Source organism: Perca fluviatilis, chromosome 1 (assembly GCF_010015445.1).
Source record: "Perca fluviatilis chromosome 1, GENO_Pfluv_1.0, whole genome shotgun sequence".
NCBI lineage: Eukaryota > Metazoa > Chordata > Actinopteri > Perciformes > Percidae > Perca > Perca fluviatilis.
The window spans coordinates 14,696,799-14,723,326 of NC_053112.1; the positions used below are offsets into that span (position 1 = coordinate 14,696,799).

At 41.2% G+C, this 26,528-nt stretch overlaps 3 protein-coding genes across 5 annotated transcripts in view; 1 reads left to right on the forward strand and 2 right to left on the reverse strand.

Annotated features, from left to right (window-relative positions):
- Window positions 1–1,883: 1,883 nt before the first annotated feature.
- palb2 (partner and localizer of BRCA2) lies at window positions 1,884–14,170 on the reverse strand. Of its 2 annotated transcripts, XM_039795113.1 has the most exons (13): window positions 14,007–14,166; window positions 13,565–13,673; window positions 13,396–13,455; window positions 13,143–13,314; window positions 11,063–12,535; window positions 8,742–10,189; window positions 8,456–8,608; window positions 6,887–6,969; window positions 6,534–6,683; window positions 6,334–6,450; window positions 4,056–4,143; window positions 3,743–3,927; window positions 1,884–2,558 (listed from the first exon to the last, which is right to left on the reverse strand). In XM_039795113.1, exons 1-13 carry the CDS (start codon window positions 14,027–14,029, stop codon window positions 2,285–2,287), a joined length of 4,335 nt encoding a protein of 1,444 aa, XP_039651047.1. In that variant the 5' UTR covers window positions 14,030–14,166; the 3' UTR covers window positions 1,884–2,284. The 2 variants fall into 2 exon arrangements, with proteins under 2 accessions (XP_039651047.1, XP_039651055.1); XM_039795121.1 differs by lacking the exons at window positions 1,884–2,558; window positions 3,743–3,927; window positions 4,056–4,143 and adding an exon at window positions 5,910–6,046 and having other exon boundaries at window positions 14,007–14,170.
- Window positions 14,171–15,345: 1,175 nt separating this feature from the next.
- Window positions 15,346–21,855, reverse strand: LOC120555938 (retinol dehydrogenase 8-like). The gene is made up of 6 exons (XM_039795148.1): window positions 21,655–21,855; window positions 17,689–17,850; window positions 17,399–17,578; window positions 17,039–17,132; window positions 16,171–16,354; window positions 15,346–16,053 (listed from the first exon to the last, which is right to left on the reverse strand). The coding sequence occupies exons 1-6, from the start codon at window positions 21,758–21,760 to the stop codon at window positions 15,826–15,828; spliced, it is 954 nt and encodes a 317-aa protein (XP_039651082.1). The 5' UTR covers window positions 21,761–21,855; the 3' UTR covers window positions 15,346–15,825.
- The window catches only part of LOC120555927 (collagen alpha-1(XI) chain-like), a 46,906-nt gene continuing 42,128 nt past the window's right edge, over window positions 21,751–26,528 (forward strand). Inside the window, exon 1 of one of the 2 annotated variants that reach the window (XM_039795140.1) lies at window positions 21,751–21,840. Coding sequence is in view for 1 of the 2 variants with exons in the window: in XM_039795131.1 (XP_039651065.1) it covers window positions 24,163–24,241 (79 nt within the window). In the remaining variant the exon portion in view is untranslated. Of the gene's footprint in view, window positions 21,841–23,830; window positions 24,242–26,528 lie in introns of those variants that run through there. The other variant, XM_039795131.1, reaches the window with a different exon arrangement.

A 26,528-nucleotide genomic window follows, 5' to 3' on the forward strand; every position in this document is an offset into this window, starting at 1 on the left:
CTGCATTTCTAAGTAGTAAAACCAAGAACATTGAAGGTATTTTTCCTTCAGAAAACCAGCTTTGCACAAAAAAAAAAGGCATTTTATCATCGGTGCAAAGTACTGAGATCTCTGGATTCTCTACACAACTTTTCTTTTTTTAAATTTTGTGAATATATATATATCAACTTGTCTATTGCCCTTCATACGTCCCCGCCATTTTATGCAAACTCTAGATGAATGACCTCAGGAGTTTGACTATGGAGCCATGGAGAGAATTTTACAAAATATTTTATTAGGAGATGATTGTTAGGTGTACAGTCGTTATTATAAAAGCGCCAGGCTATCTTCATTAATGTCAGGACACTCTGAACCGTGTAGAGCAGGGGTCTTCAATGTTGTATTTAAGCCAAGGACCCCTTAACTGAGGGAGACAGATCAGCCAATATTACGTATATTTATTATGTATAAAATTAAGTTGCATATTAAACTGGGGCTACAAAAACGTGTGGGCATCCTCAATCTACATACAATATACATCTTTAGTGGATAGAATACTAAGCTTTTAAAATAATTGTTCGCATGATTTTATAAATCAAGTTTTAATGATGTTAAACATACATGTGGCACAGTGAATTATAGGATTAACTATCTGTGGATGGCTACCTTAGTGACTAAGCCTGTCATCAATTGTTTTTTTTTCACAAATAGGCTGATTTATATTTGCTCATAAATATGTTGGATTTATGTTAAAGGCCGTGAACACCCACACAGGTGTTCATAAGTTAATGTGGCTGATTGGACCTTTTCCAGGACTGTGTGGGTGTGGTTAGACTGAGTGACTGACATCTTCCTGAGTCCACGGTTAGTGTTGTTGCACCTGTTAGGGCGGGACAAATTACACCTTTTTCATCCTTATTGGTGGAAAGACTTAATAAATAAATAAAGCTCTGGCCCACCTTCAACCTGAAATGAGTCTAATCAGCCAGAATAACTGAGAACACCTGTGTTCAGAGGCTTTAAGACATTTTTAATTTTTGAAAAAAACTTTCAAAAAAGTAACAATTTGGTGACCCCACCCCCCCTGAGGACCCCTTGTTGAAGATCTCTCATGTAGAGCAATCATTTGGCGCCTCCTGGCTGACACAAAGAGCCATTACAGCTTCATTTACAGTATTTGAAAAGAAGTTACATTTCTCAGTTCTCTAAATTTACTTTTTCTCAACACACAATTAATCAACATGTAAAATGCAATAATGCAACCAAAATATTTCTTTGGACAAACTGATTTTAACTTAAAAAAAAATAAATAAATAAATAAAAAGTATACTTAGTCACTCATAAATCTATGACCTTAATTACAGGTAGCATTCCAATGTGAATTATTTTTGTTATTGTCAGTGCTTTTTGTCCACATAAGCCAACATTGATAAATTCATGAATTTTCATAGCCATTGCATGCGTTTTGTGTAAAAGCTGATTTTTTAGTAGTTTAGTCCACAGACTACGCTGAAAAGTGAACTCAGTTTTGAGAACTGTGTGTTACAAATTGTAAATACAAAAACTGTAACTATACATCTGTATTTAGGGGATGCTCTTACATATATTTTTAAATTAAACATGTGAGAAAGGGATTTACTTCCTTACTTAGGGCAATGCTGGCAGGATAAATAGCGGTTTGCTTTGATCAAACTTGTAATCTTTGCCATGAACAAACAATCACACAGACCTACACTGTCTTTTCATATAATAATAATAATAATATTATTATTATTATTTGGATGGGATTGTTTACACTTTTGACAAATAAACAGCATTTTCTAACTGTCAATCTTCTAAAAATATAAATACAGCATGTCTAAGATGGTTTTGGTCAACCTTAGCAATATAAAAGTGGACAAAAATACAACAGAATTCACAAATGTTTAATGTAAATTATGAAAACAAACTTTCTTTTTCTTTAAATATAAGAAATATAACTATGTATTCAAGTAACCACAGTAAAGAACAGTCAAAACAGCAGCAGTAATAAAACACAAAGGTGGTTATGGGTTACAGTGGTCTAAAAAGTGAAAATCCACCATCAAGTAAACATTCTCACACGAGTGTGTGATACTGGCGCTCTAAAAACATTAGTGTAGCAAGGCTGGAGGAGGTTCAATTTAGAAGCACTCCACCTTTAACCATTCAGTCTCGAAGTTATGTTACGTTATAAAGACCATGACTTTTTGAATTTACAGTATATTGTTTTAATCTTAGCAATATGATGGCCTAGGATGTTAAAATCTTTATGTAAACATTCATATTATGACAAAACGACATTCTGATTTGATAAAAGTAAGCAGCGTTGACGGCAGAGGTTAGCCTGACTCGCACTGTAACAGTGTAGAGTAACGTCTCCGTTGTGATGTCCAGTCACCAACGTACCTCCGCCCCCCCATCGAGCCAGCTGCCAGCCTTCGCGCTCAGGAGCCCACACCATCCTGGAGGTCGCCCGCTGCCCGAGGTCCCACACACACACACAGCCACTCTGACTCAGGCCAACCACGCTGGAGCTGTGAACATCAGCTTCACACAGCCTGCAGAACACAGAGCCACATGGGAGTGGTAGTTACTTACATGGGTGTACATGTACAGAGTAGAAATGGTTCCATACCATTTTTTGCTTACGATACCGATACCTAAACTTGTGTATCGGCCGATACCGAGTACTGATCCGATACTAGCGTATTAAAAGATACATATATTTTATTATGTTTTAACAGCTGTATACTACTATCCAGTGATGGCCAAATTAAGCTTCGTGAAGCATTTTCATTATTTTCTGAGCCCACTAGATGGTGCTCTCTGTTCAACAAAGGGTTGAGAATACACTGAATTGCAATGCCTTAGGCCTTTCTCTTAAAACCAAGAGCGCCATCTAGTGGGCTCAGAAATACATATAATAAAGAAAATGCTTCAAGAAGCTTAATTTGGGCATCACTACTACTGTCTCTGTATGGATGTGATATGGTTCCTATCATTGTTGTTAAACTCTTTGTGAAACATGAACAATCACAAACAATGAACTTTCTTTTATTATCCAGTTTGACAGCGAGTCATAACGGAAAAAGAACATAAACAAACTACTTTAAAAGGTGCCCTGCCACATGTATTTCATTACTTTGTGGTAATGTCTGAAGTTCTACCATGGACTCTAACATTTTCTGTGTAAAAAATGCCTTGGTTACCTTGTTTCAAGCCATTCTAGCGTGGTATAGAAAGCCTGCAGGAAGACTCAGCTCGATTTCTGCCAGTTCTCATTAATATTCAACAAGCTAAGCTGTTTGAATCTGATTGGCTAACAGCTAGCCAATGAGAGCCTGGCTGTCAGCACCCTTTACACAGCCCAACTGGGCGAGCTCATGAATAGTAATGAGCTCAGGCAATATGATGTCAGACTGACCAGCTTTTGTAATTGGCCTGATTTCTCTGCTCATTTCTTTTCAGTGGCTAGAGCTGACAGAGGAGGTAGCAGTTCATTTTCACATTCACAACATAACACAAACACATATGGACCTAACGTATTTCAAAAAATGCAAGTATAAGCGTTTTTGTATGGCAGGGCACCTTTAAAGCTAAATTACATATTAGATCGGTGCATAAACTCCAGTACTTGCTGATACCGGTACCAGCATTTTAGGCGGTATTGGAGGCTTTTCCAATACTTCTATCGGTACATCTCTAGTACAGAGATACACAAATACACCAGTTCTCATCTCACCTGCCAGACCAGGCTTTGGGTGGATGCAGCCGAGTAGCCAGGACAGATTTTCCACTCAGAGGGTTAACGGCGACCAAAGAGAACAGGGCGGTCTTCTTCCTTTCCTCTTTTGAACACATTTGATCTTTGGCTTCTTCCTCCAGAGAGCTGAGCAACTGATGCTGCAGCAGGACAAACAACACTCCCTGTGCACCAACACACACACAAAAACACACAGGAGTAAAATCATCTGAAGAGTGAGACAGTTATGGTGGCACAGGCAATTTCACGACAACAGCCAGCTCCCCTCTGCATGCAAAGAACACAGACTTACACAGTAAGAGTATCCTCTGAGACAGGAAGTGTGTGATAAACCATCTCCGAGGATAATTCTCCGCAGCTGCTGTCCAGTCTTTAAATTCCTGTATCACAGAAAATACATTCAACTGTAAACAGCAGAAGTGCACGTGAGAGCCAAATCTGGATGCTATTCTAACGATCATTATTATTTCTCTCAAAGGAGGTGTGATAAACGGGCTTCTCTGCCCACGTCCACACAGGATGGTGGCGACAAGGACACACTGAGAATGGGTGGTGATGGGATGAAGACACAGCCAACAGCCAACGTGGATTTGCAGGGAAAATGTAGATTTATTTACAGTGCTCTAAAATACGTCATCCAGCACTCTGTTAACAACAAAAAAAACTTCCACAACAAACAAACAAAAAATTAACCACTGGGTTTCTCAATTTAACTAGCACAAGCAAAAAAAATCTCTTCAACCGACAAGTTTCTGTATACAACCTCTCAGCAAGTTGACACTCTCCCAACTCTCTCTCGAGGCAGAAAAACCTGCGCTTTAAATAAGGCCCTTCAATTACACTAATTGGTAGAAACCAATTTCACAGGGGGTTTTGTTAAGTATAGTGGTTCAGCAGATATTTGACTTAATCACACACATACATTGAAATATACTTCATACACCTCATGTACTCCTAATAATACTAATAACATTAATTTCCTGTAATTGAATAAACATTGCATTACAATACAGCCCATAATTTTATACTGACACAATAGCTTTCCCCCGCTCAAATAAACCCTTTCCCCTGGCCCAAACAGGGAATAAAATAGCCATTGTCATGGAGTTCGTGTTCCTTGGGGAAACTAATTGCTGCGGGACCAGGAAAATGAAAGTCAGTGCTATCAGTGTAATGTTGGTGTTTGCGTGCACAATGTATGGATTAACAGAAAGAAATGTGTTATGGAGCCGAATCGACGGGTACCACGTCGTTCGCTATGTGATTTACAGCTGTTTGGTGAGTAACTGAAAGTTGTGTAAATAAAGATTGCGCATGAATGAACCACGCTGCGGTTGCCGGCACCGCGTGTAGTTACAAACATTCGCCGCTACATGTGTGTGTGATTGTAAGCGCGTTTGTGCGTGTAGGATAAGGAGTCAGTTTAAATGTTGTGGGGAATGTCAGGCGAGTTGGGGAAAAGGAGGGCCTTACCTTTTCACAGGAGGAAACATGTTTATATTTCAACATTTATATTAATTCTGTTAATTCTCATCCAGCTAATTTGGTTATTTAAACGCAGTTGAAGAGAGTTGAAAACAATAAGCATTTGTATTACCTAGATATATTAAATCTCTCAAAAAGCAGCTTTAATTGCTAAACAATTTTAAGATAAGCAAGTTTTGCAGTTAATAATTTAAAACATTTGAATGTTCAAATGACAAATTCCCATTTTTCGTTGCTCACGGTATCTCAACCTAATTTTGTATTTGTTCTTTTTTAGTGTATAGCCTTTTTCTTTTGTTGCATATTTATTTATGTGTAGGTATTGGCAACTCTTATTATTCTGATTGAATTGATGTAGTCCCATCAATTTAAACCAGCTCCAAACAGAAGGGACCACGTTTAACATCTGAACCAAGGACATTACATCGCTTTTTAACATTACATCCATCTGGTACATGCTTTAGCCCAAGCAACTAACAACAACGGCAGTAGGGATGTAACGGTATGAACATTTAACCTCACGGTTATAGTGACCAAAATGACCACGGTTTTCGGGATTATCGCGGTATTTTTAAAAGTGTGTTCAATATGTTCAGAAAGCACTGACAGGCCTACACAAGCTGAAATGGTTTCAAAAAGTGTAACAGTGTTTATTATATTACAAAAATATAGGCAATAGACTGATAAATGTCTTGAGCGCTGTCATTTCCTCCTTCCGCCATGATTCCAACTTCAAGAAACGTACGTTGTAGGCTACGCAGTGCGCCTGCGCGGCAACTTCAGGAGACTCGGATGAAGCTGGGAAGGATTAAACACACGGTTTCCACACCGTGGTAATCCACCACGATAACAATGACAATTTAAATGAAAACAGTAATTGTCAACATTTTTATCATGGTTTACCATGATAAAAATATAGAAATATAAAAAATAAAAAATAAAAAAATAAGAAATATCATGGTTTACATTCCTAAATGGCAGTAAATGTAGGAACAAAAGCTAAATGTCATCAAATATTTTAAGGACATTTTGCTGCGTGGTAACAATTAGTATCGCAATGGCTTCTGCGTTACAATCTTCCTTACCAGACGAAGAGGTTTCCGCCCTCATCTGTGCCGATCAGAGCATCTGAAAGTCCGTCCACTGGAGCGAGGGCCCCGACACAAACGCCAGGACACAAGAGAGTCTGGGAGTTCCATGTGCTGAGAGAGAGATGAGACACTGAGATATATCTGTGCAATGAGGAAATAACCGAGATAGAATAAATACGCCAACTCTGTGTTACCTGCCACTGTCTGACAGCGTAAACACCTGCAGGGTGGAACCAGACGCTGAGTGGGAGGAGCTAACAACTCTGGACTTAGACGCACCCACAACAGTCTGGACGACGCCCTCACACAGCTGCACTTGCAAGAGGCTGGAGCACGACAGCATCCTGTGCACATGGACAACCGACACACAGTTACGTTTAAGATGAACCCTGAACCCTTCCACAGCCACAATTAATAAACATATTTTCAGATGTCCAGATGAAAAATGTCCTTGGATTAGCACCAGGCTTAATACTTGTCCAGACAATTAGCCAAACATGTTTTTAAATACATGCCAGAAAGTACGACTGAGTGTTTGCTTTTTTACCTCACTTCTCTGATTTCCAACTGACCCAGAGTCACACAGATCAGCCCAGCAGCATCCGGGACAGGAAACACACTGATCACTGGCTGTAAACACACAGAGAAATGAATCATCCACATAAAAAAAAAGTGTTGTAAGTTTGACCATATTAGAAAGTGTCACATTTCGTCCTTGAAACAGGAAATGTGAACTCTTGTCCTATGTTAGTGCCTTTAAACAGACTTTTGATTTATCGCTTATTAGTTTATCTTAAAGAGATTGCTTTTGCTTATTTAAATCCAGATCTGTGACATCTTTGTGTGGGCAGTGTGTTAAGTTGAACAGTGTTTGGCTTCCCTTTGTGGCGCTAGTGCACGGAGCTCCCTACGGAGGTCTGCCAAGATCCGCTGGACGACAAAAAAACGTCTCCCACTTTCCCCACAAAGATGACACAGAGCTGGTTTAAAAATCGATTGTCCTTGATTGACAAATAATCAAATAAATAAATAATGACTCTGATATGCAGGTATGAATTCGCACACTAGGGCTGTACCGAATACCAGTTTTGATCTTCGAAGCTTCGGTGCTTTTCAACAGAGAATATTCGAAGCTTCGGTGGCGGCCGCAGCGGCGGGGGAAACCAACATTTCCAAACCGCACCTGAAGGCAGCTTTTTTTTCACGGTAAAAGAGACAAGCGAGATGAAGCAACTGCTTTGTTATCGCAGGACACAGTCCCCTGTTACTACAGTAGGCTACGTTTTTACTGTTCGTCATTAACTGCCGTAGCCTATTCGCAAGTCACGTTATTTTCCATGAAAATTAAGTGCACATTTTTATCACGTGTAAATGGCGGATAAAAGCAGCTCGTTCTACTTACAGAACTCAGGTGATTTCTCAAGCTTGATGTGCTGTTGTGGTGGGGCCAGTTTCAAATTGCATATTTGACACTCTGCCTTTGTCTTGTCCTCACTTAATTTAAAGTTCTCCCACACAGATGAAGTCTTCGGCATTTTTGTCTTCTTTTCGCTGAATCGTGACGGTAATGACGTTCAACTCATGGGCGTTTTAACTGGGGCATGTGACGTGACGTCCCAGTAAAATCTCAAAGTCTCCTATATTTCGCAGTAGATTAATTTAGATTGATAATAACGGGTAAAAAAGATAATACATTTTGTTTCTATTTTTTTATTTTCCACAATGTCAAAGCAACGCAGCTTAACCCAAAATACAAGCTCAGGCATGCACTTTGTCCATGCAAACTGCGCTGTTCTGCGCTCTAGCCAGAGAATACTCCCGTTGCAGGAACACGTTAGTAGTCCAAGAAGAAGCAAATATATTTATTAAGTATAACGAGGTTGGGTTGTCCATCCTATTAAAATGGCTAGGCTATATAAGAAAATTGTAAAAGAGTATTATATTTCGAACATATTCAAGCGCGAATGAGAACCGTTTGGAGGGGGATGCCAGGTTGTGCAAAAAAACAAAACAAAACAAAAAACGAATATTGGATTTCAAAATTTTCAAATCGAATACCAACCCACCGAACGAATATTCGGGTCCAGCCCTATCGCACACGCACAACCACACTCACCTCATTGAAGGCCCAGGTGTGTGTTAAACTCCAATCAGAAGCGGAAGTCTGACTCCAGAGACACACGGCCCACTTTCCGGCTGCTACGACACACACATGGCCTGAGGATCCGGGCAGGCAGCATGCATCCACCAGACAGCCGCCTGCTGGGGCCTGGACACACACATACACACAGCTGCAGATACACACATTTCCTCTGCAAATAATTGCCGACTTTAATTCAAAACTGCACGTTGCGGCCATTGCATAAGCCAAACATGAATTCCTAAATTGTACGACCTTTTACCTTCAGTGTGTGTGTGCATCTCGTCACGTGTTCCTCCGCGGTCTCCTCTGTTCTCAGGCCCACCTGCCCACTGGAGCCCTGCGGCTGGATGCTGGAAACTGCCGTAGGTGGTTCAACCCTCCGATCATCTGTACACAACGGCACGGGTGAAGCCTGGATCCGACCGGCGGGGGAGGTGGTGGGCCGGCTAGAGAGGAGGGACGGACAAGGACAGAGAGCTGGAGGGGAGAGGGCCTGGGTGGACGGGCTAAGGCGGGGAGCCAGGGTGAGAGGTGGGGCAGTGGGTGAGGAGGTCAGAGGGGGGTGGGGGGTGAGTCCTAGGGATGGTAGTGGGGGGCTGTAGGGAGGAGCAGAGGAGGGCAGGTGTGGGGTGATGAAGGGGCAGGCTTCTGATGCCAGAGGAGGGCTCAACAGGAGCTGAGAGAGCACTCTTGTGGAGTCTGGACTTTTATTTCCCACCAGTCTGTCTCTGGGAGGACTTGTGGTGGTTTCAAGTGAATCTGTGGCAGCATTCAGATGCTGCGCAGGAGACTCCCCTGGAGCTTCACTGTTCTTACACAACTGTACAGCAGTGCGGCTGTTAGAAGGTTCCTCAGGGCTTTTCTGTACAGGGCAATCTAAGGAGAGAGTCTCAATGATAGCTTTGTCTTCTGTGTGGTGGTTTGTAGACCTCTGATCCTCCAAAGGATGGACTACACCGGGACAGACAGTTTGTTCCTCTGATGAAATGACGAAAGACTCTTTTATTTGAAGTTCATCTGAGCACCCGATGACATAATCATTCACTTTGCCTGCAGGTCTGTCTGCAAAGTTGATGTGAGGCTGTGGTTTGACAGGGTGGTCAACAGTTCTGTGTGCGTTGCTGGCTGAGACGCTACTCTGGCTTGGAGTATTCAGAACGGCAGTATCTTGCTCTACGTATTGATCGACACAGTCGGCAGCACAGTCTTGAACCACAGGCACAGATTCTGTCGAGGCGGTGTGAGCCTGACACACTTGTTCGGCTGACCCCTCAGTTAAGGACTGGCTTGTCAATTTTTCTTCATGCTTGTGCTCTCTTGACAAGTTCTGGAAGTCTACAGGCCGTGTAGCAGCTTGTTCTGGTTCAGTGGGGTGGGGTGAGATGGCGATTGTGGGCGTGAGGCTAAGCGCGAGTGGAAGAGGCATCATTGTGTCACTGCTGCTCTGGGTGTCAGAGCGCCGGCTGCTCCTGCGCGAGTTGTGAGAAGGCGATGTAAAATATTCAACTCCTGAATCCAGAGCAACTTGGCGGAGTTTGTGCAGCTTTAGGGAAGCAAACTGGTCATCGGGGAGATGGAAATCTTGCGTAATGTCAAAGTTCATCAGCTTGTTGACCAGTGGGCCGGGGGACAGACAGGGGAGAGGAAACAGAGGAGTTTGGGCAGGTGAAGAGGAGGGCAAGAGGAGAGATTGCAAGCTTGCTGCACCTGCAGGACACAAAGTGAAAGATAATTTAATGGGAGGCAATAGTTTCAGAGTTCTCTTTTATCCATTTATTTCTCTATTTATTATGTCATTTCTACCTTTGTCTCCTAGACACTTTTATTTGGAGGTTATGGGACACACACACACAGCACATATTTTAATAGACGTGTGGTTATACAATGTAATGTCTTGTAAAAGTAGGTTTTAGAGCTGCAACGATTTTGATCATCAGTTAATCGTTTTGAGTAATTCACATAGTAATGTGAGTAATGACTCTTGGAAACTGCGATGGACATTTTTCACATTTCATAGGCAAACCATTTAAATCAAGAAAAAAAAATTAATCAAATAATCGATGCATCGAATCGTGGACATGGACGATGCTGCATCGATAATCGGCAGGCTCATAATCGATTATTTCTGTTTACAATTTAATGTAGGCCTAACAACATTTCTGTTTACATATTCTGTTATGTTTTGCACATTCAGGAAGTGCCATGTGCTCAGTGCTGTAGTTTTATGCATCCAATTTATTTAGTATTAGAGCACGGCATAATGTTTTGTTTTTGAAGCTTGAAAAGCTATGAATTAAATATCCTACATGGCTTTAATAGAAAAATGTATTCGACGCATCGAGATATCGAATCGAATTGCTGACATGATAATCGTAATCGAATCGGGAGATCAGTGAAGATTCACACCCCTGGGGTAAGGAAGATGACATCCGCCTTTAATCATCTTTATATAATAAAATTTGACTGTATCCAAACCTGTAATTACGGTAAATCAATATGCTAATCTCAGCAAGACAAAGCTGTAGACCTCATTCTCTATCGCTGACACACACAGATATAGAGTCGTAATACAAGTCTTACTTCTACTCATCTGTGTGGATCCGTTGGTCGCGTCGCTGCTCTTTAGAAAGATGGGAAAGACCTTTTCCAGATGCTGTGCAGAGGCAGAGCTGACCTGAGCTCCATCAACTCCAGAGGAAGGCTGTGTGGCTGTGCTGAGGACAGACACAGACTGGGGGTCGTCCTGCATTGGGACAGCTTCTCCCGGAGTGAGGCGTGGCTTTGGGCCATCAGCTCCATGGAGAGACGAGGAGGAAGAGAGCGGGGAGCTGGTTGGCTGGGGATTGTGGGAGGTGTGTCCGAGGCCTAGTCGATGGGTGTCTATAGAGCATCGTGGGGTCTGAGGTCTCCCTCTGCCCCGACCCCTTCTCTTCCTCCCGCCTCTTGCTGGACGAGCAGTGGTGACCGTAGGAGAAAGACAAGCATCAACGTCGACCTGATGACATGAAGCTGAGATTTGATCTGAAATCTCACTGGAGCTCTGACTGTTCAGCTCAGCAGATGTGTCAGCAGACTGGGATTCCATGCGGGTATCTACAGGTGCAGTCGCCGGTGAGGACAAACCCGTCCCAGCGTGTTGACCTGATCGTTCAGGGTTGTGTGCGCGCCTGTTCAATCCTCTGCCGCGGCGATGTCGTCCAACGCTGAGCTGGGAAAGTATAACGGCCTGCATGTCAGGCTGACTCTGTGAAAATGTCATACGTCTTGTGGTTCGAACGTAGTACTCCGCTGGGAAAAGTAGTCCTTCCACCAGGGTACAGGAGTCCAGGAGACCCACACCCTTTACATCATGCTCTCCTTCAATCAACTCCCTTTTTTCTTCTTTTATTTCAGCTGTCTTATCATGAAGTTTTTCACTTTCTATTTCCTCTGCTGCATTTTTTTCAGTGTCTTTATTACTGCTGTCTTCACACAGCCTTACATCCGTCTGCCCTCTAGTAATCCTATTTTCCTCTCCTTCCTCTGTCTCCTTATTTTTTCCATTTTGTGTGATATCTTGTTCCGTTCCTTCAGTGTGTATAGCAGGGTTCCAACATGTGAGCAATAAAGAGGTTGACTCCGATTCTATTTTCCCATCCACTCTCAACTCCGTCTCTTTTTCCCTTTGTTTTTGTCGGCCTCGTATCTCTTTACCCGCAATATCTCCCGTTTCAGTTTGACCACTAGAGTTCCAGTGTGGAAGCAGCAGAGACGGAGATTCAGCGTCTGTACAAGAAAATAGCTCTTCACTTTCATTCTCCACCTCGGTTCCCTCCATTTTGACTCTCTCGCCACTTCCTTCTGTTCTAACAGTCTCCATCCTTTCACTCTGGCTCCGTCCTTCCTCCCTGTTGTCATCTGTGCCCCTGACAGCACTCCTCCTTTCCCAGCGCAAGCGGCTGCGCTGAGACCTGAGGCGCAGGGTGGGAGTGGATCTGTGACCTTTAGCTGTGTCATGGCTGGGATCTGGGGTTTGTGGGCAAGCAGCATCAGAGTTATCCAAATCTGCTGGACCTGGTAAAACATCAGAACATTTGTGAATTCTTACTTGCACTGTTATTACAAGCAAACCATTTTCTGCTTCTCAAAAAAAAAAAAAAAGTATTATAAGATGTTTTGTTTTGGGATGGATAGGCATGGGAGTAATTCATGTGTCAAAACTGCATAAGACAGAGGAAGAAAAATACACACATGTATACATACAATTGCACATTTACAGTACATCCAATAAGAAATATATTGTTCATTTCAAATTAGGCACCATGACAAGAGATTTTTTTTAAGTGAATTAGAAGAAACTACTCTTGCCTCCTCCCTTCAACCTTATCTGCCAATATCTCCCTCCCCTTTTTACACAATCTTCCTAGACATTTTCTAGCTGCTTACAAGCACACTAACAAAAACAATAAGCCTTTAGTATAACTAAAATAGTTATATCCGGATTGCATGTAAATTTGAAATGATTCAACATACAAATATAACCAGCTACACTTTTGACAAATCTATTCCCTGTTTCACTTTAAAAACTTTTACAGCATGCATTCCTATCTAATTGTCACTACCGTTACGTACTGTGGAAGATGTTTCCTACCTGTACTTGCAGCTAATTAGGAGGACTCACCTCCAGTGTGTCTCTGGCACTGAGCTATTCTTGGGGCTGTCCCATTGGTGGTGTTCAGTATCAATGAAGATGGGTGGGGACAGGGGTTGGATGGCACCTCTGGGTCTCTCTGGTCCTGCTGACTGATCCTGCTCCCCACAGGTTTCCGCACTGCGTCCAAACGCTCAGCACGCTGTGAGCAGATCAGTGTGTGTTTGTGTGTGAGACAGAATTTTTACACTGGGCTTATAACAGTAAAGTGAGCGACTCTTACCTGTAGCCTCTCAGCTGTCCTGAGGTACTCCCTCTGTAACAGTGCCAACTTCCTACGAAGCTGAGTGGGTAAAATGTTAATATGTCAGCAGCAGTCAGAAGACATAGAATTAAAAGTTAATTGTGGCACTTATAGATTAAGTGTACAGACACATGTACAGTAACGTTACCTTTTCCTTATCATCACAGTGTAGCGTGGTCCTCAGCTGCTCCTCACAGTGCATGTTATCTTTACACTGTTCTGCAATCTGCTCACTCGGCCCTAACATCCAGGACGTGCTTACAAAACACACACATACGCGACTACAAGTTAAATGTAGCTATGGCACGGCTAATACGACATTGGTTTAGGTGGTGCATCTTACGTTCCATGTTAAGTTACTTGTTAAAAAACGTTAGCTTGACATAGCTAGAGAGCTAACGGTAGCTCAATAACGTTAACTTACAGTTCGAACTTAGCGTTATTTTCGTTATGCTAGCCAAAAGCACACACATATATTAACGTAAAGAGTTGACAGCTAAGTTGTCTACACACAAATGCACCTAGTTCGTTTAAACGACAACTTGCCCATAAAGGCATATTAACATAGTTGATTCGTGGAGCAGACTTACAGTGGCACCGCCGGTGTGTCCATGAGAAGTTTATTTTGGTTATCGGTTATCGATTTAGTTCCAATTTCCCGCGACTGCCTCCTACAGACTTGAGCAGTGGAGCGTTGATGACTCGATCAATCTGACAGACTCCATGGATGACTCCGGTAGGAAGGAAGCAGGTAATGGGAAATGTTTAGCTAGCTAACGTATAATGAACTGAAAGTTAAGTTTCGTATTCACTACAAAATCATATAGGACACATTAATAACTCCCTAGTGAAAACGTACAGTACGTTAAAATGCCAAACATTTTGAAAGTGCTATTTATAATGGAAGATATTTGACTATTCACCCCGTTAAACGTCACATAAATTTAGAGTCACATAAATTTAGAGTCCCATAACATGCTAAAATTACCTAGCGTTAGTTTACTATTACAAAATTAGATACAAAAAAGGTTAGCGCTATTTTTTGGAACATAACGTCAGTTGGCACTAATGTAAATGTAGCTGAAGTATTAATGCAGCAGAAAACACCAGCCGGTTCCCTTAAAATAGGAAGCAGAAAAGTATAAAGTGAGGGGTTTCCTTGAAGTAAGCATTCACATCACTAAGTACAACTGTGTACGTCGTACGTACAAAGATGATGCACATATTTTAATTCATGAGGTCTGTTTTTATTTAGTTTCAGGAAGAGGAAACCCAATAAGTATTAACTAAATTGAATAACAATGTATTCACGAGTCAGTAAAAATATTTACACTTCATTTAGACAGAAAAAAACCTAGTCAAACTTTGCCTTTGTCTAAAAATCACACAGATAAAGAATGGGGACATATGTGGAAAGCATTTGTCAAGAAAACCTCACAGACCATCTTTAGGTGTCTGTGACATATTTGCAGGTGACTATGTTGCAAATTATATTAGTTAAATAGAATTCTTTATTTGTGTAAATGCAAAAGTTTGTTTTTCTGTATCCGCTTATGAAATCAAAACAGTGCAGTTTGGGTGAATCTAATTAGTCAGTTAATGGCATAACTTAAATTGAAATTGTAATTGTATTTGGTTTTATCTTGTAAAACTCAGAATATGGCAGTGTCTTGTATTCACAAATAGAATGGCAAATAGTTTTCCATCAGTCTAAAGTAGCAGAGACATTTTTGCTGAAATGAGGGTGCTTGCCACCTGAGAGAATTGACAGAGACACTGCCAGGAAAGAGTGTTTTCTGCACAGAGAGAAAGGGATTGGTGCATATAGCGTATTAACCATAATCATGAGTATGCAACCATGTTTGCTGAAAACTATCAGAAGCACTAACACAACTTCAACTGGAAGGTGTATAAAATAAAAAAAGGTAATTCCAAAATAGTTGCTTTAATACATTGACAGAATTCAAAAAGTAAGTACATATACAACACACAAATAAACAAGGTGTAGACTCCTCTTTCAGAACCAATTAGAGTATAAGACTGAAATGTGAAGTTGTTTGGGATCGGTTGGGATAAAACAATGAAATCAGTATGTTGTCTCATAAGGGCAAACCCTACACATTTGGCACTCTGGGTAGGCTACAACTATTTCTAAAACGGTTGTATTTTAACTCAACTGGACTCAGGTGTGGTATCTACACATCCATAAGCTACAATCTCATACAGAAAAGAGAATATAGAAATGAGTTGTTTTTTGAGTAATTGTTCATTACAAAACAGATAACTGTATAAACAGAGGGAAATATGGCAGCTCACAGAAGATTATCTCTTTGAAGCTGTTTTTAAGCCGAGGTAGTTTGTGGTCTACATCCTCAAGGTGTTTCACATGTGTGTATAATATATAAGTTTCTAGTTTGGTGCAACTGTCCTGCTCCTCAGACATCCACAGGTGAGGTACTTCATGACAGTCATGCTGACGTGCATTAGAGGTCCCAGGTTAAAGAGCATGTGGTAGAAGGCATGGACAGACAGGCCTCCAGTTTCATCAGCGTATTTCATCGCTACGATGGGAGTGTACAAGGGGTTGGTCAGATTACGGAAGCGCGGCCTGCTTGCTTCAATCACTTTCTTGGTACACTGCAGAGCGTGAGAGGATGGAGAAAAAAAATACAGGAATTTCCAGTCAGACCTGCAGGATGAATTGCAGATGTGTCACTGGGGAAGCTAAGTCACTCAGACTGCATGTGAACCTACCCTGGCGATGTCGTCAGGCGTTTGTCCCAGCGTCTCAAAGATGTCAATAGAAGAAGGAAGATAGACATTCTTGAAGTAATGCACCGTATCAGGATCAGCTCCAGGAAACTCCTTCTGCTTCACTTCCTCAATCATCTTAGTCTCAAAATCTGTGCGCACTGGGCCTGGCTCGATCATCGACAATCTAATGAGAGAGACCCACAACAGAGGGGGATCATAAGAAGCATAAGAGCATTGTTAGATTGAGGAAGAACTCAATGGCAAATGGGTAACACTAGTGCTGGAATCATTTATTGATTAATATCGCAAATGAATATTAATCAATAACAATTTCAATAATTTATTAATCCCTTCAACATTTGGGCGCAGTCTTCGTAAATGAAAACAAATTGACTTTTTTGTCTCTCTCACAAAGTATTCAGGATTTATAACAGCGTTGGACTGCCCGACTAAAGTAAAGAAAGTAGGATAACACCATATTTTTGAGGTTTTAGTTGTATATTCTGCATCACATTGTCAGAACCAGTGGTAGGATGATAATCAGACTAAGCCTAATTTTGTTTTCACTTGCTCAAAAAACTGGAGTTGTTGGTTAAAGGTGCAGTAGGTAAGACTTAGCCTATAAAACTAACTTACTGTCATATTTGCTTAAACTGACCCTATGTTCCAGTAGAACTACAAGAAGCATTAATTTAAAAAACAATCCGGCTCCTCTGGCACCACCTACAGCCTGTAGTGCGATTTGCAAAAATCCACAGCTCCCTGTTCCGATGCACCAATCAGGGCCGGGGGGGGAGGGGGGGCGGTGTCTAACTGCATGTCAATCACTGCTCATGCACACTCAAATCATCACATCAGGGGCACTCACGTGACATTAAACTTCAAGAGCTGCACAGCCAAACTCTCACAGAAGCCCTCCATAGCAAACTTGGAAGCTGCATACACGTCATTAAACACCACACCTATAGAAACACAGTAAGTACTTACATTTCACTTTGAGACAACATGCAGTTTAATAGATCAGTTCTTCTTGTTCACTGTTTCGTACTGACATACAGCAGTACTTAAACTCCATTAGTCTTCCTTCAGCTTTCCACCCTCTCTTCCATTCATCCATCATCAACCCATACATACATCAAACTGAAGCTGACAAACTGTCATTTCTCCCTGTAGCGTTTGACACCCTACTCCGCCTCTCCTCCCTTCCCCTACCATACCGTCTGCTAACCTTGCAGTCCCATCACACTGCTGACCACGATGATGTGTCCTCCTTTCCTCTTCTTCATGTCAGGCATCACCTCCTTGATCATGCGGATCACCCCAAAGAAATTGGTCTCAAACACTTTCTTCATCTCTTCGATTGGGATGCTCTCTATTGGACCCACTAGGCCGATACCTGCGTTATTGACTGGTCAGGAGAAGAAGAAGGAATCAAAGAGGACAAGGAAGAAATTTAGTGTGAACATCACTTTGGGATAGCGTTAACAGTGCAACACGATGAGGATGCATTTTACTTACTGAGGACATCCACATGTCGATCTTTGATGCCATCAAAACACTGTTTGACGGACTCATCGTTGCAGACGTCCAGTACGGCCAGAGAAAGAGTTTTCCCGTATGCATCGCCAGCAGCTTCCACCAGCTTATCTTTACGTTTCAGATCACGCATCGTTGCTATGACTGAACAGGTGTAAAATATAGAAAACAGAAAGACATTGAGAGGAGCGCAGAAGAGAGAAGAAGAGAGAAGAGAGATTTTTTTTATGTATGTATTGAATAGTCTTGAAGAGTTTTGAAAAAATGCCTTGCAGTACTAATCAGCCATGTGAATGGAGTTTAATAAAGGTTCATAGAGACAAAGCCCCCCAGTCTGTTCCTCTAGTATATGTAACTCACTTGGTTTTAACTTTTTAATGTATTTCTTTAGTAACTCTTTTCTGAAACGTTTTATTTTCACACTCTAACCTGCATGGGTATCTACTGTATTATTTGGAGACCTCCTTATATAAAGATAGATAGAAGATAAAAAATTTGTATGACAATTTAACAACATATTCCATGATCCTTAGCCAATGGCACATGGTCAAAACTGTTGTTTTAGGATGCTGAGGTGTTCATACTTTATTGTCCAGCACAGTAGTCGATGGGTACCCTTTTTAGTTTAAAAAAGTTATCAGTTAACAGTTATCAACAAAATGTGTTTTTAATCTCTCTATATATACTTTAGCCACGCTAGGGGTCAAGACTGAAATATCTCAACAACGTTTGGATGGACTGCCACGAAATTTAGTTTCGACATTCATGTTCCCTGGGGGAAGAGAAAAGACCTTTGTGATCCCCTAACCTTTACTAATACTTTGGTTTATGACCAGCTGTACTTTGTGTTTAGTGTTACTAATAATAAAATGTTACCATGCTAACACTTAACTAGGATGTGAACATGGTAAACATCTGTTAAACATTAGCATGTTAGGATTGTCATTGACAGCTCAGCTTGTAGTTCAAAGCGCTGCTGTGCCTAAGTACAACCTCACCTCACCGAGCCATTAACATGGCTACGGACTCTAAGGTTTGTTAAATGTAAGTCTGTTTGGTCATGAGATTTCATGAACAATAGAAATTGTTGAGTAGATAGGACACATGCACACCTTTTCTGCTATACCACAACTAGGGCTGCACGATATGAGGAAAATATCTAATTGTTATTATTTTGACTGATATTGTGATTGCGATATGATTCACGATATTGGAGGGAATGATAATTTTTTTTTTTTTTGCGAGGATCTGTACCAAACAAAGAATTTTTTTCTTTAGTCTGTAGGATAGGATTTGTAGGCCGGGATGTCTCTGCAGCACCACAATGCTTTATTTTAGAATGGTTTGACACATATTTTGCCTTTAACAAATATTGCGCCCCCCTGCGATTTGGATATTGCACTAGTTCATATTGCAATTTCGATAACCTTGAGATTAATTGTGCAACCCTAGCCACAGCTTGTTTGTGGTTTTTTATATTGGCAGCTTTAATAAAAAGAAAAAAGAAAAAAGAGTAGCACCTCTGACTTCAAACCGCAAGTTGATGTAAATATTTCAATCTCAATTAGATCTTTGTCATGCCATTTTGACCTGTGTGCAGAAATGATTCTTTTAATCATTGCTGTTTGCCAATAGCCCTGCGTATGATTATGATCCTTTAATTTCCATGGGCAGCTTCCAAGTGTGAGTTTGTGAATGGATGTAACACTCCCACAGCGCTACACCTTCAGGCTGCTGCTGTAAATAGGCATGTGATTAGGCAACCTGCCCAGGTAAATGAGGTTTAAACAAGACAATATCACTATCTGGAGAGTCAAACTGAGTTTTTTTTTGCCTCAGGCTGCATGTAGGTTCACACAAGATACACACATAAATACATGTTGATGAGTAGACTCATATGTGTGTCAAGTACAACATGTTTTTATGAATTATTGTGCAGCATCAACACGTTCTGTCTGTGTGCATTTCCATCCTGAGTGATTCCTGACTTTGTGTATGTTTCCTGTCATAGCAGTGAACGGAAAGAAAGGAGTAAAGGTCATGAAGAACTGGGAGAATATTGTCAGGGACATGCGATGATAGGTGAGAATGGAGGGTAAAGTACACCCATACACAGGCACAAAGGAAACATACTGTACTTCCCTTTGCTGAGTCAACCTGGCTGTTTGTTTTTTCTAACTGAATTCTCTTTTTGAATAAGTGAAATAACACAACAATGGAAAAGCTATTGCTAAAGATAGTAATTTTAAAAATAACCTTAAGTAGCCCTATTATAGACCATCTGTGCTCCTGTTACAACAGTCAGTTTACATATCAGCACTGCGTCACTGCGTTGGGGAATAGCCCTCGCCAGCCTGTCATCCACAATGGAGCTCAGCGAGCCGAGCCATAATTAGCCTAACCAAGGCTGTAGTGGGGCTTTAGTTATTTTCTGCTGTTACATGCATAAGAGTAAGACATTTGGCCTTGTTTGGTTCAAATCCGCTTTTTGGCTTATCCTGACTGCATACAGATTGATCTTTTAGAAAGTCTGGACAGCAAAAAAAAAACACATGAATGCGATTTTTGCACATCACATTTCAAACGACATTTGGAGGCGGTTTGAAATGTGATTCCAATCGGATTTCTACAGATGCGTCTTAGTCCGGCGGCCTTGGCCCCTGAAATCGTATTTCAAAGTGTGTTTTGCGTTACTCATGTATCCAAGAACCTAATTGTGCCTATGCTTAAGTTGTTGAGAAACAAATTAGATTTTTCTTGAGTCTGAACGTAGAAAAGGTTAAGTTGTGATCAGAGACTATGTGGCAGGGGGGAGGCCGAGGGAGCTGGGAGCTTGTCCTGCATCTATAAAACTTATGATACATTTTATCCCAATGTTTCCCATTAATTTCCATATGGCATGAAAATCAATTAGCAAGTGAAACTTGCTTGAGTCTTGTGAGGCTGCATGATTTGTTATGTCAACTTTACAAAGTCATTGCATGGTAATACAGTGTTAAGGGCTGATTGATTTTAAAAAGTCTGCACTGCTTTACCTTATAACGATAATATAACTCACTAATAAACTTTAATACAGTATGAAAATGAAATGGAAACCAATGGTTAACTGGAACAATAGAAACAATAGAAAAATAAATTTAATTCACATTTTTAAAAGTATACATTATTTTTAGTTTTTACTGATGGGCTGACACATGAAAAAAACATTGGTATGGTCCTTTAAGTGGACCGCTAGCAGTTAGACAAATTAGGTTTAAAAATAAAAGAGAAAGTAGGAAAATCAAAAGATAAATCTTTTTTTTGTATGTGGACCACAGAAGGTTGACTGTGACCTCTGACCTCCCTGTGGGGAGATGAAATCGTGAAGGATGCAGAGTTTCCTCTTCAGGGTTCAGTAATGAACACAGCCTCCAATTTGCTCCATTGTATCCAGTTATCAATTAATTCCCATTCATGTTCTAGGATCAGACAGTTTTGTTATTGATTCTAAATTGGATCCTCATTTACTTTCATGTGGTTCAGATTGAATTTTTTTTTAAATATTTAAACCGCTGCAAACAGCATGTCAGCATCTCTTTAGAAATCCCTCCTCTGTAGAAACAAGTGGCTTAAATCTTCATAATCGTGTGGACTATGTAACACTCTTATGTGCACTACTCTCATTATGTAAGCATCCTTACAGTGCAGATGAAGTAGAGTGATAGCAAATGAGTTTATGAAGGGTTTAACAAGTTGTGTAACATTTACCATGCAAAGGTTATTGGTAGGTAGTAGCTGTTTATTTATTATTGAATTGTCTTTCTTGTCTTGCATATCCTTCTTGTTATGCTTTGGCAACACAAATGTGGCCTTTTTACATGATGTGCTAAAGCAAATTGCAATTGAATGTTCTATCTCTCTCTCTCTCTCTTTCTAACACACACACACATACACACACAGTGCACCTACCGTGATAGCGCTTCTGTTCATCCTTGGCCAGCATCACGGCCATCCTCAGCCCGATACCGGAGGAGCAGCCGGTGATCAGCACCACTTTCTGCCCGGGACTCCCCATGGCTCCCCTGCCTCTCCGCTCGGATGTCACCCCGAGACCCCAGCAGACCAGCAGCTCTGCAGGCTGAGTGGCGATTTAAGGTGACAGCAACTGTAAGAGGATTAGAGAGACAGAGAGAGAGCCACATGGACAGATTACAACAACAGTGAGATTATCTAGCCAGTAAACGCTCGCTTGCCCCGGTCTGTCCTGTGGGAGTCATGTTCAACTTCTTTATTTTAGACCATGATGGAAAAATATTGCCATGGCATTATCTGAAACTTAATAAACCCTCTGCCTGTCAGAGGTGTCTGACCAACCGTGTGAAGAACAAATTGATAAGCACCAATTGTTGTTGTAAAAGTCAGCTTCTGCTCAGCAAAGAGATTCGGCGCCCCCCGGTGGTCAATATGATTATTCTTCATATCGGTCTAACTATCAATGGAAAGACTTCTGTTCTGGCTACATTATACATGATGATGCCAGAATGATGTTTTTTTTTTTTATGGCAGAGTGAGTTATATAATAATAGATTAAACAAAAGATACACACACACACAAGTACAAAATATCTCTGCATGTCTCCCTCTCTTTTACACACACACACACACACACACACACACACACACACACACACACACACACACACACACACACACACACACACACACACTTTCAACACCTGAGCGTAGCTGCCTGTCTTAAGACAACCCACTTGAAGCAGCAGGAAGAGTGTTTGGAAATATTCCTGGAATCTATTTTTTTCTCTTTTCTCTTTACAAAAAAGTCTCTGTGTGTGCGCCTACATGCAATTCACATCTGTTACCAAAACATTAACTAGTAATGATTATTGTACATCACATTTAAAGTATCTTTATCTCTAAAAACATATACTCTATTTTCCACCTGCAGAATATGACAAATGGTACACAGTTTCTCTCCAGTATTTCTCTTTCTACAAAACCACAGAAAGGTTTATCTGATCATCAGTTACAGGCTGGAAAGCAGAATGTGCCAAAACTGTTATTGAGAAGACAGTTTTTCATTCCTTAACAGATTTCATTCTTAAAGCTTAATTTATTCCAATATCAAGTGCATTTTGTTACATTTTAATATAGCCTATAAAATAAGCTACTGTACTAAATAAATATTTTTGGATTTGATTATACAGTTATATTTGGTCCTGAGTCACCTGCTCATACTGTCCTCCTAAGTCTTCTAAGAGTCATATTTTAGCCTACAAGTCATCAAAATAAAAAACATGTCTAAATGGATGCTGAAACAGGACAGGGGAGACCTGAGGCTCATATACGTAGGTATTCACGTGCATGTATGCATGTGGGTGCATGCACTGAGCTCTGATCCTGTTGGCCCTTTTTTGTGAAAAATAACCCTATAAACTTCTCCCTATAAAATGTTTCTGATACCTCCCCATGAGCTGCTTGTTTCTTTTGACTTTTCTACATCAGAAAAAAAAGAATGATTAGCCCCTGGATTAAAAGTCAGGAACCACATTTTGTCTTTTTCATTGTGCCTATAGGAAGAATATGGTGTATGTGTGTTGGAAGAAAGTGTGGGGTGGGCAAAGACAGACAGGCACTGGAATTTGGAATCTGCAGCAGCATTTTTTTTATTAGTTGGGTAGCACCGATGTCCTGTCCTAGCATGCTTTGTGTGTGTGTGTGTGTGTGTGTGTGTGTGTGTGTGTGTGTGTGTGTGTGTGTGTGTGTGTGGAGAGAGTAATAGAACATTAAGAAAATATTTATTTTTTTATTTTTATTGGCTGGCAGGTTGTTGTTGTTTTTTTAAACATTAAAACTTATTGCACGTGCCCGAGCATATTTGCGCGTAACGTGTACGTGCGGGTGCGTGCGTGCCAACGTGCGCACACGCGCAAAAGAGAAATAGAGATAGACGCCACATAGTCCCTTAAATCACTCAGACAATAATGATGCGAATAATGACACGTGCAGTAATTATGTTTCTGTACAGCCCCACGAGACCTTAACCAGGAGTCTCTGGGGAGGGAGGGGTCACCCCGGAGGAGAGAGGGGGCGAGGGGAGGGGGGAGGAGAGGAGAGAAAGTGGGGAAAGTGGGTGAAGAAGGAAAAGACCTTGTGAGATTAAGGAATTCTTCCCCCCGCTGGTCTCCCCTCTTCATCCGTCCGTCCAGCAGAACACCAGTAAAGACCGGAGAATAAGCGCTGCTGAATATAGTTTTCATCAATTAAATCGGCCTTAAATGCATGCGCGCTCTTAATTGCCTGCTGGTAAAGTGCGCGTTGAGACGCACGGGCGCGAGGAAGCAGTTCCTTTAGATCTCGCGCGCAAAGCCGAAAGTTTCTCTGACTTCAGGTGTCTCGCGGAGCGCAGGGGACGCACGAGGGAATTATTAGCCGCCGTATCGATAGCTTCAGATGCAATATGATGGATCGATGGAGTCCAATGCGCCAGACGTGGCTGCTGTTGCTGCTTGTCTCGGTGTTTTACACCTCAACGGCAGGTAGGCTGAACTATGAATGACTGTTTACTTGTTTATCTTCGTGCAAATAATTAGCTCCCTGAGTTCAGTTTGCCTAATTGTATTTTAGCCTGTAAAAAGTTGAAGATGATGCTTCCTTTTTCCTTTCCTTTCCTTTCTTCCTCTCTCTGTGTCACACCAGTTGTCACCACCTGCCTTCCGGCCCCTGATGAGCTCATCGTCGTTTAAGTGTCATCCTTAACCCTTCCTTAACATTATTTGTACAACTTTCCAGCAAACACACTCACTGTCAGCCATTTGTGCATCTAGACAAATATTTGATTGTCTGCGTGATCTTGGTTTGTCAGGGATAGGTCAATTCCCAAAACCCAACCCCTTCTCCCCCCCAGAAAAAACGTCTTCTAGTCATTTTCCACTCAACTTTCAGAACAAATGGCTTTTTGACAGATGCTTTTGTGATGCCAGGTCAGGCAGACATAAAGCTTATTGAACTGAACCACCATATCTCTGGGCTCCTTGAGCCCACTGCACATTTGCTAGACAGTCGAAAGGCATAGGCCTATATGTCTAGACTTGTTCTGCCATACCTGCATCAGTCTGTGCTCTCATACACCAGCATACAGGGTTTTGAACTGGGTAATGGGGAACAGACTGAGGAAAATTAAAGTGAGCTGTGCTGAACTGTACTGGGGACTCTTGCTTACAGCAGCCCCTCGAGCTGCACTGGAAACATATGAGGAGGACTTTGTTCTTCTGGGGCTTTTGGAGCCTGGTGTCACTCACGGTTATATCAGCATACGTGCAAGTGTGCGCCATCAATGTGCGTGAGTAGCAAAGTGTTATGGACTTTGCTGTTGTGTCTTCTTAAAGAGACCGTGCAAACTACAGAACATTTCAAAACTAGAGAAAGTGAAGTACTTGTTGTCTGTTATAGCAGATGAGTTGGGCCTAATGCATCAGGACAGGTCAGATGAGTCAGGTAATTCCTAAATATTAAATCGACTTCCAAATACTTTGTATTTTATATTTCCGTTTAAACTTTGTGATATTCCTAGAAATGTCAAGTCCAGTTTCAAGACAAGAACATCACATGTAGTTTAGCTTCAAATTTCATTCTTGACCTTGGAAACAATAGTTGACATAACAGTCTCATCGCATTTAGTCTATCTGGTAGCTATTCAGGAGCGTTCCATCATCATACTACATCAGCAGATGGAGTGTTTACGTTGTCATGGAATTGTAGATGTTTTGATTTCCATGTTGTCCCGAGCATTTCTTGTCCATGTAAGCTTAAAGGAATAGTTTGACATTTTGGGAAATGCGCCTACTGCTTTCTTACCGAGAGTTAAATCAGAAGATCAATACCACGCTCATGTTTGTACAGTAAATACAAAGCTTGAGTCAGAAGCTGATTAGCTTAGCTTAGCTTAGCAAAAAGATTTAAATTGGGGAGACAGCTAGCTGACTCTGTACAAAGACAACACAATCCACCAATTAGCACTTGAAAGCACATTCATTAACACTCTATATTTTGTTTGTTTAATGCATTTAAAAAAACCCACTAACAACAACACTTTGCGGTGTCACATGATGATACATATCGGACTATTTTTTGGCCAGGGGCAGTACATTCCTTGTCTTGGAGGTTGCTAGGCATCTAGGAAAGACAAACTCTTGGCAAGAAAGAGAATAAGCAGATTTCCCATAAATGTTAAATATATATAAATATTTTAAAACTACTTAATACTACTTTAAAAGTTTAGGTTCAAAGTGAATTCTTGACCTCGGAAACAGCAGTTGGCAAAACAAGCTCAACTCAAGATGAGATGAATGAATGAATAAATAACATGGTATGTAATCCAAAGTTCCAGAACAGCTACTTAATGGACCTTGAGTTTAGGTTGTTTAGTCAGTCGCATATAATGTCCTGATGGGCTTTACAGCTCCAAAACACAGTTCTCAACCTGTCTAAGCACTCAGGAAAACCAAGGAAAAGCTTTAAAAAAAACAACAACTTCATTTTAACTTCATTAGGGCCGTTGTTTTCCTCATGTAACGGCTGTCGTATTTGCAAGTCAGCATGCACCCGCTTTATTTAGGATTACATCAGCGATTTCACTGTGAAAGAGTCAGCGAACAGGTGACTTGGCAAAAACCCCACCAGGATGCCTCGACGTGCTGCATCTGAAGAGATTCTGAGAGAGATCGCATTAAATATTTATGTTATGTCCCGACAGCCTTCAAATGATTTTTAACAACCTGCCTTTGTACTGAAGATTAAAAGCAAACCTGCCTGCCTGCTGGCTAC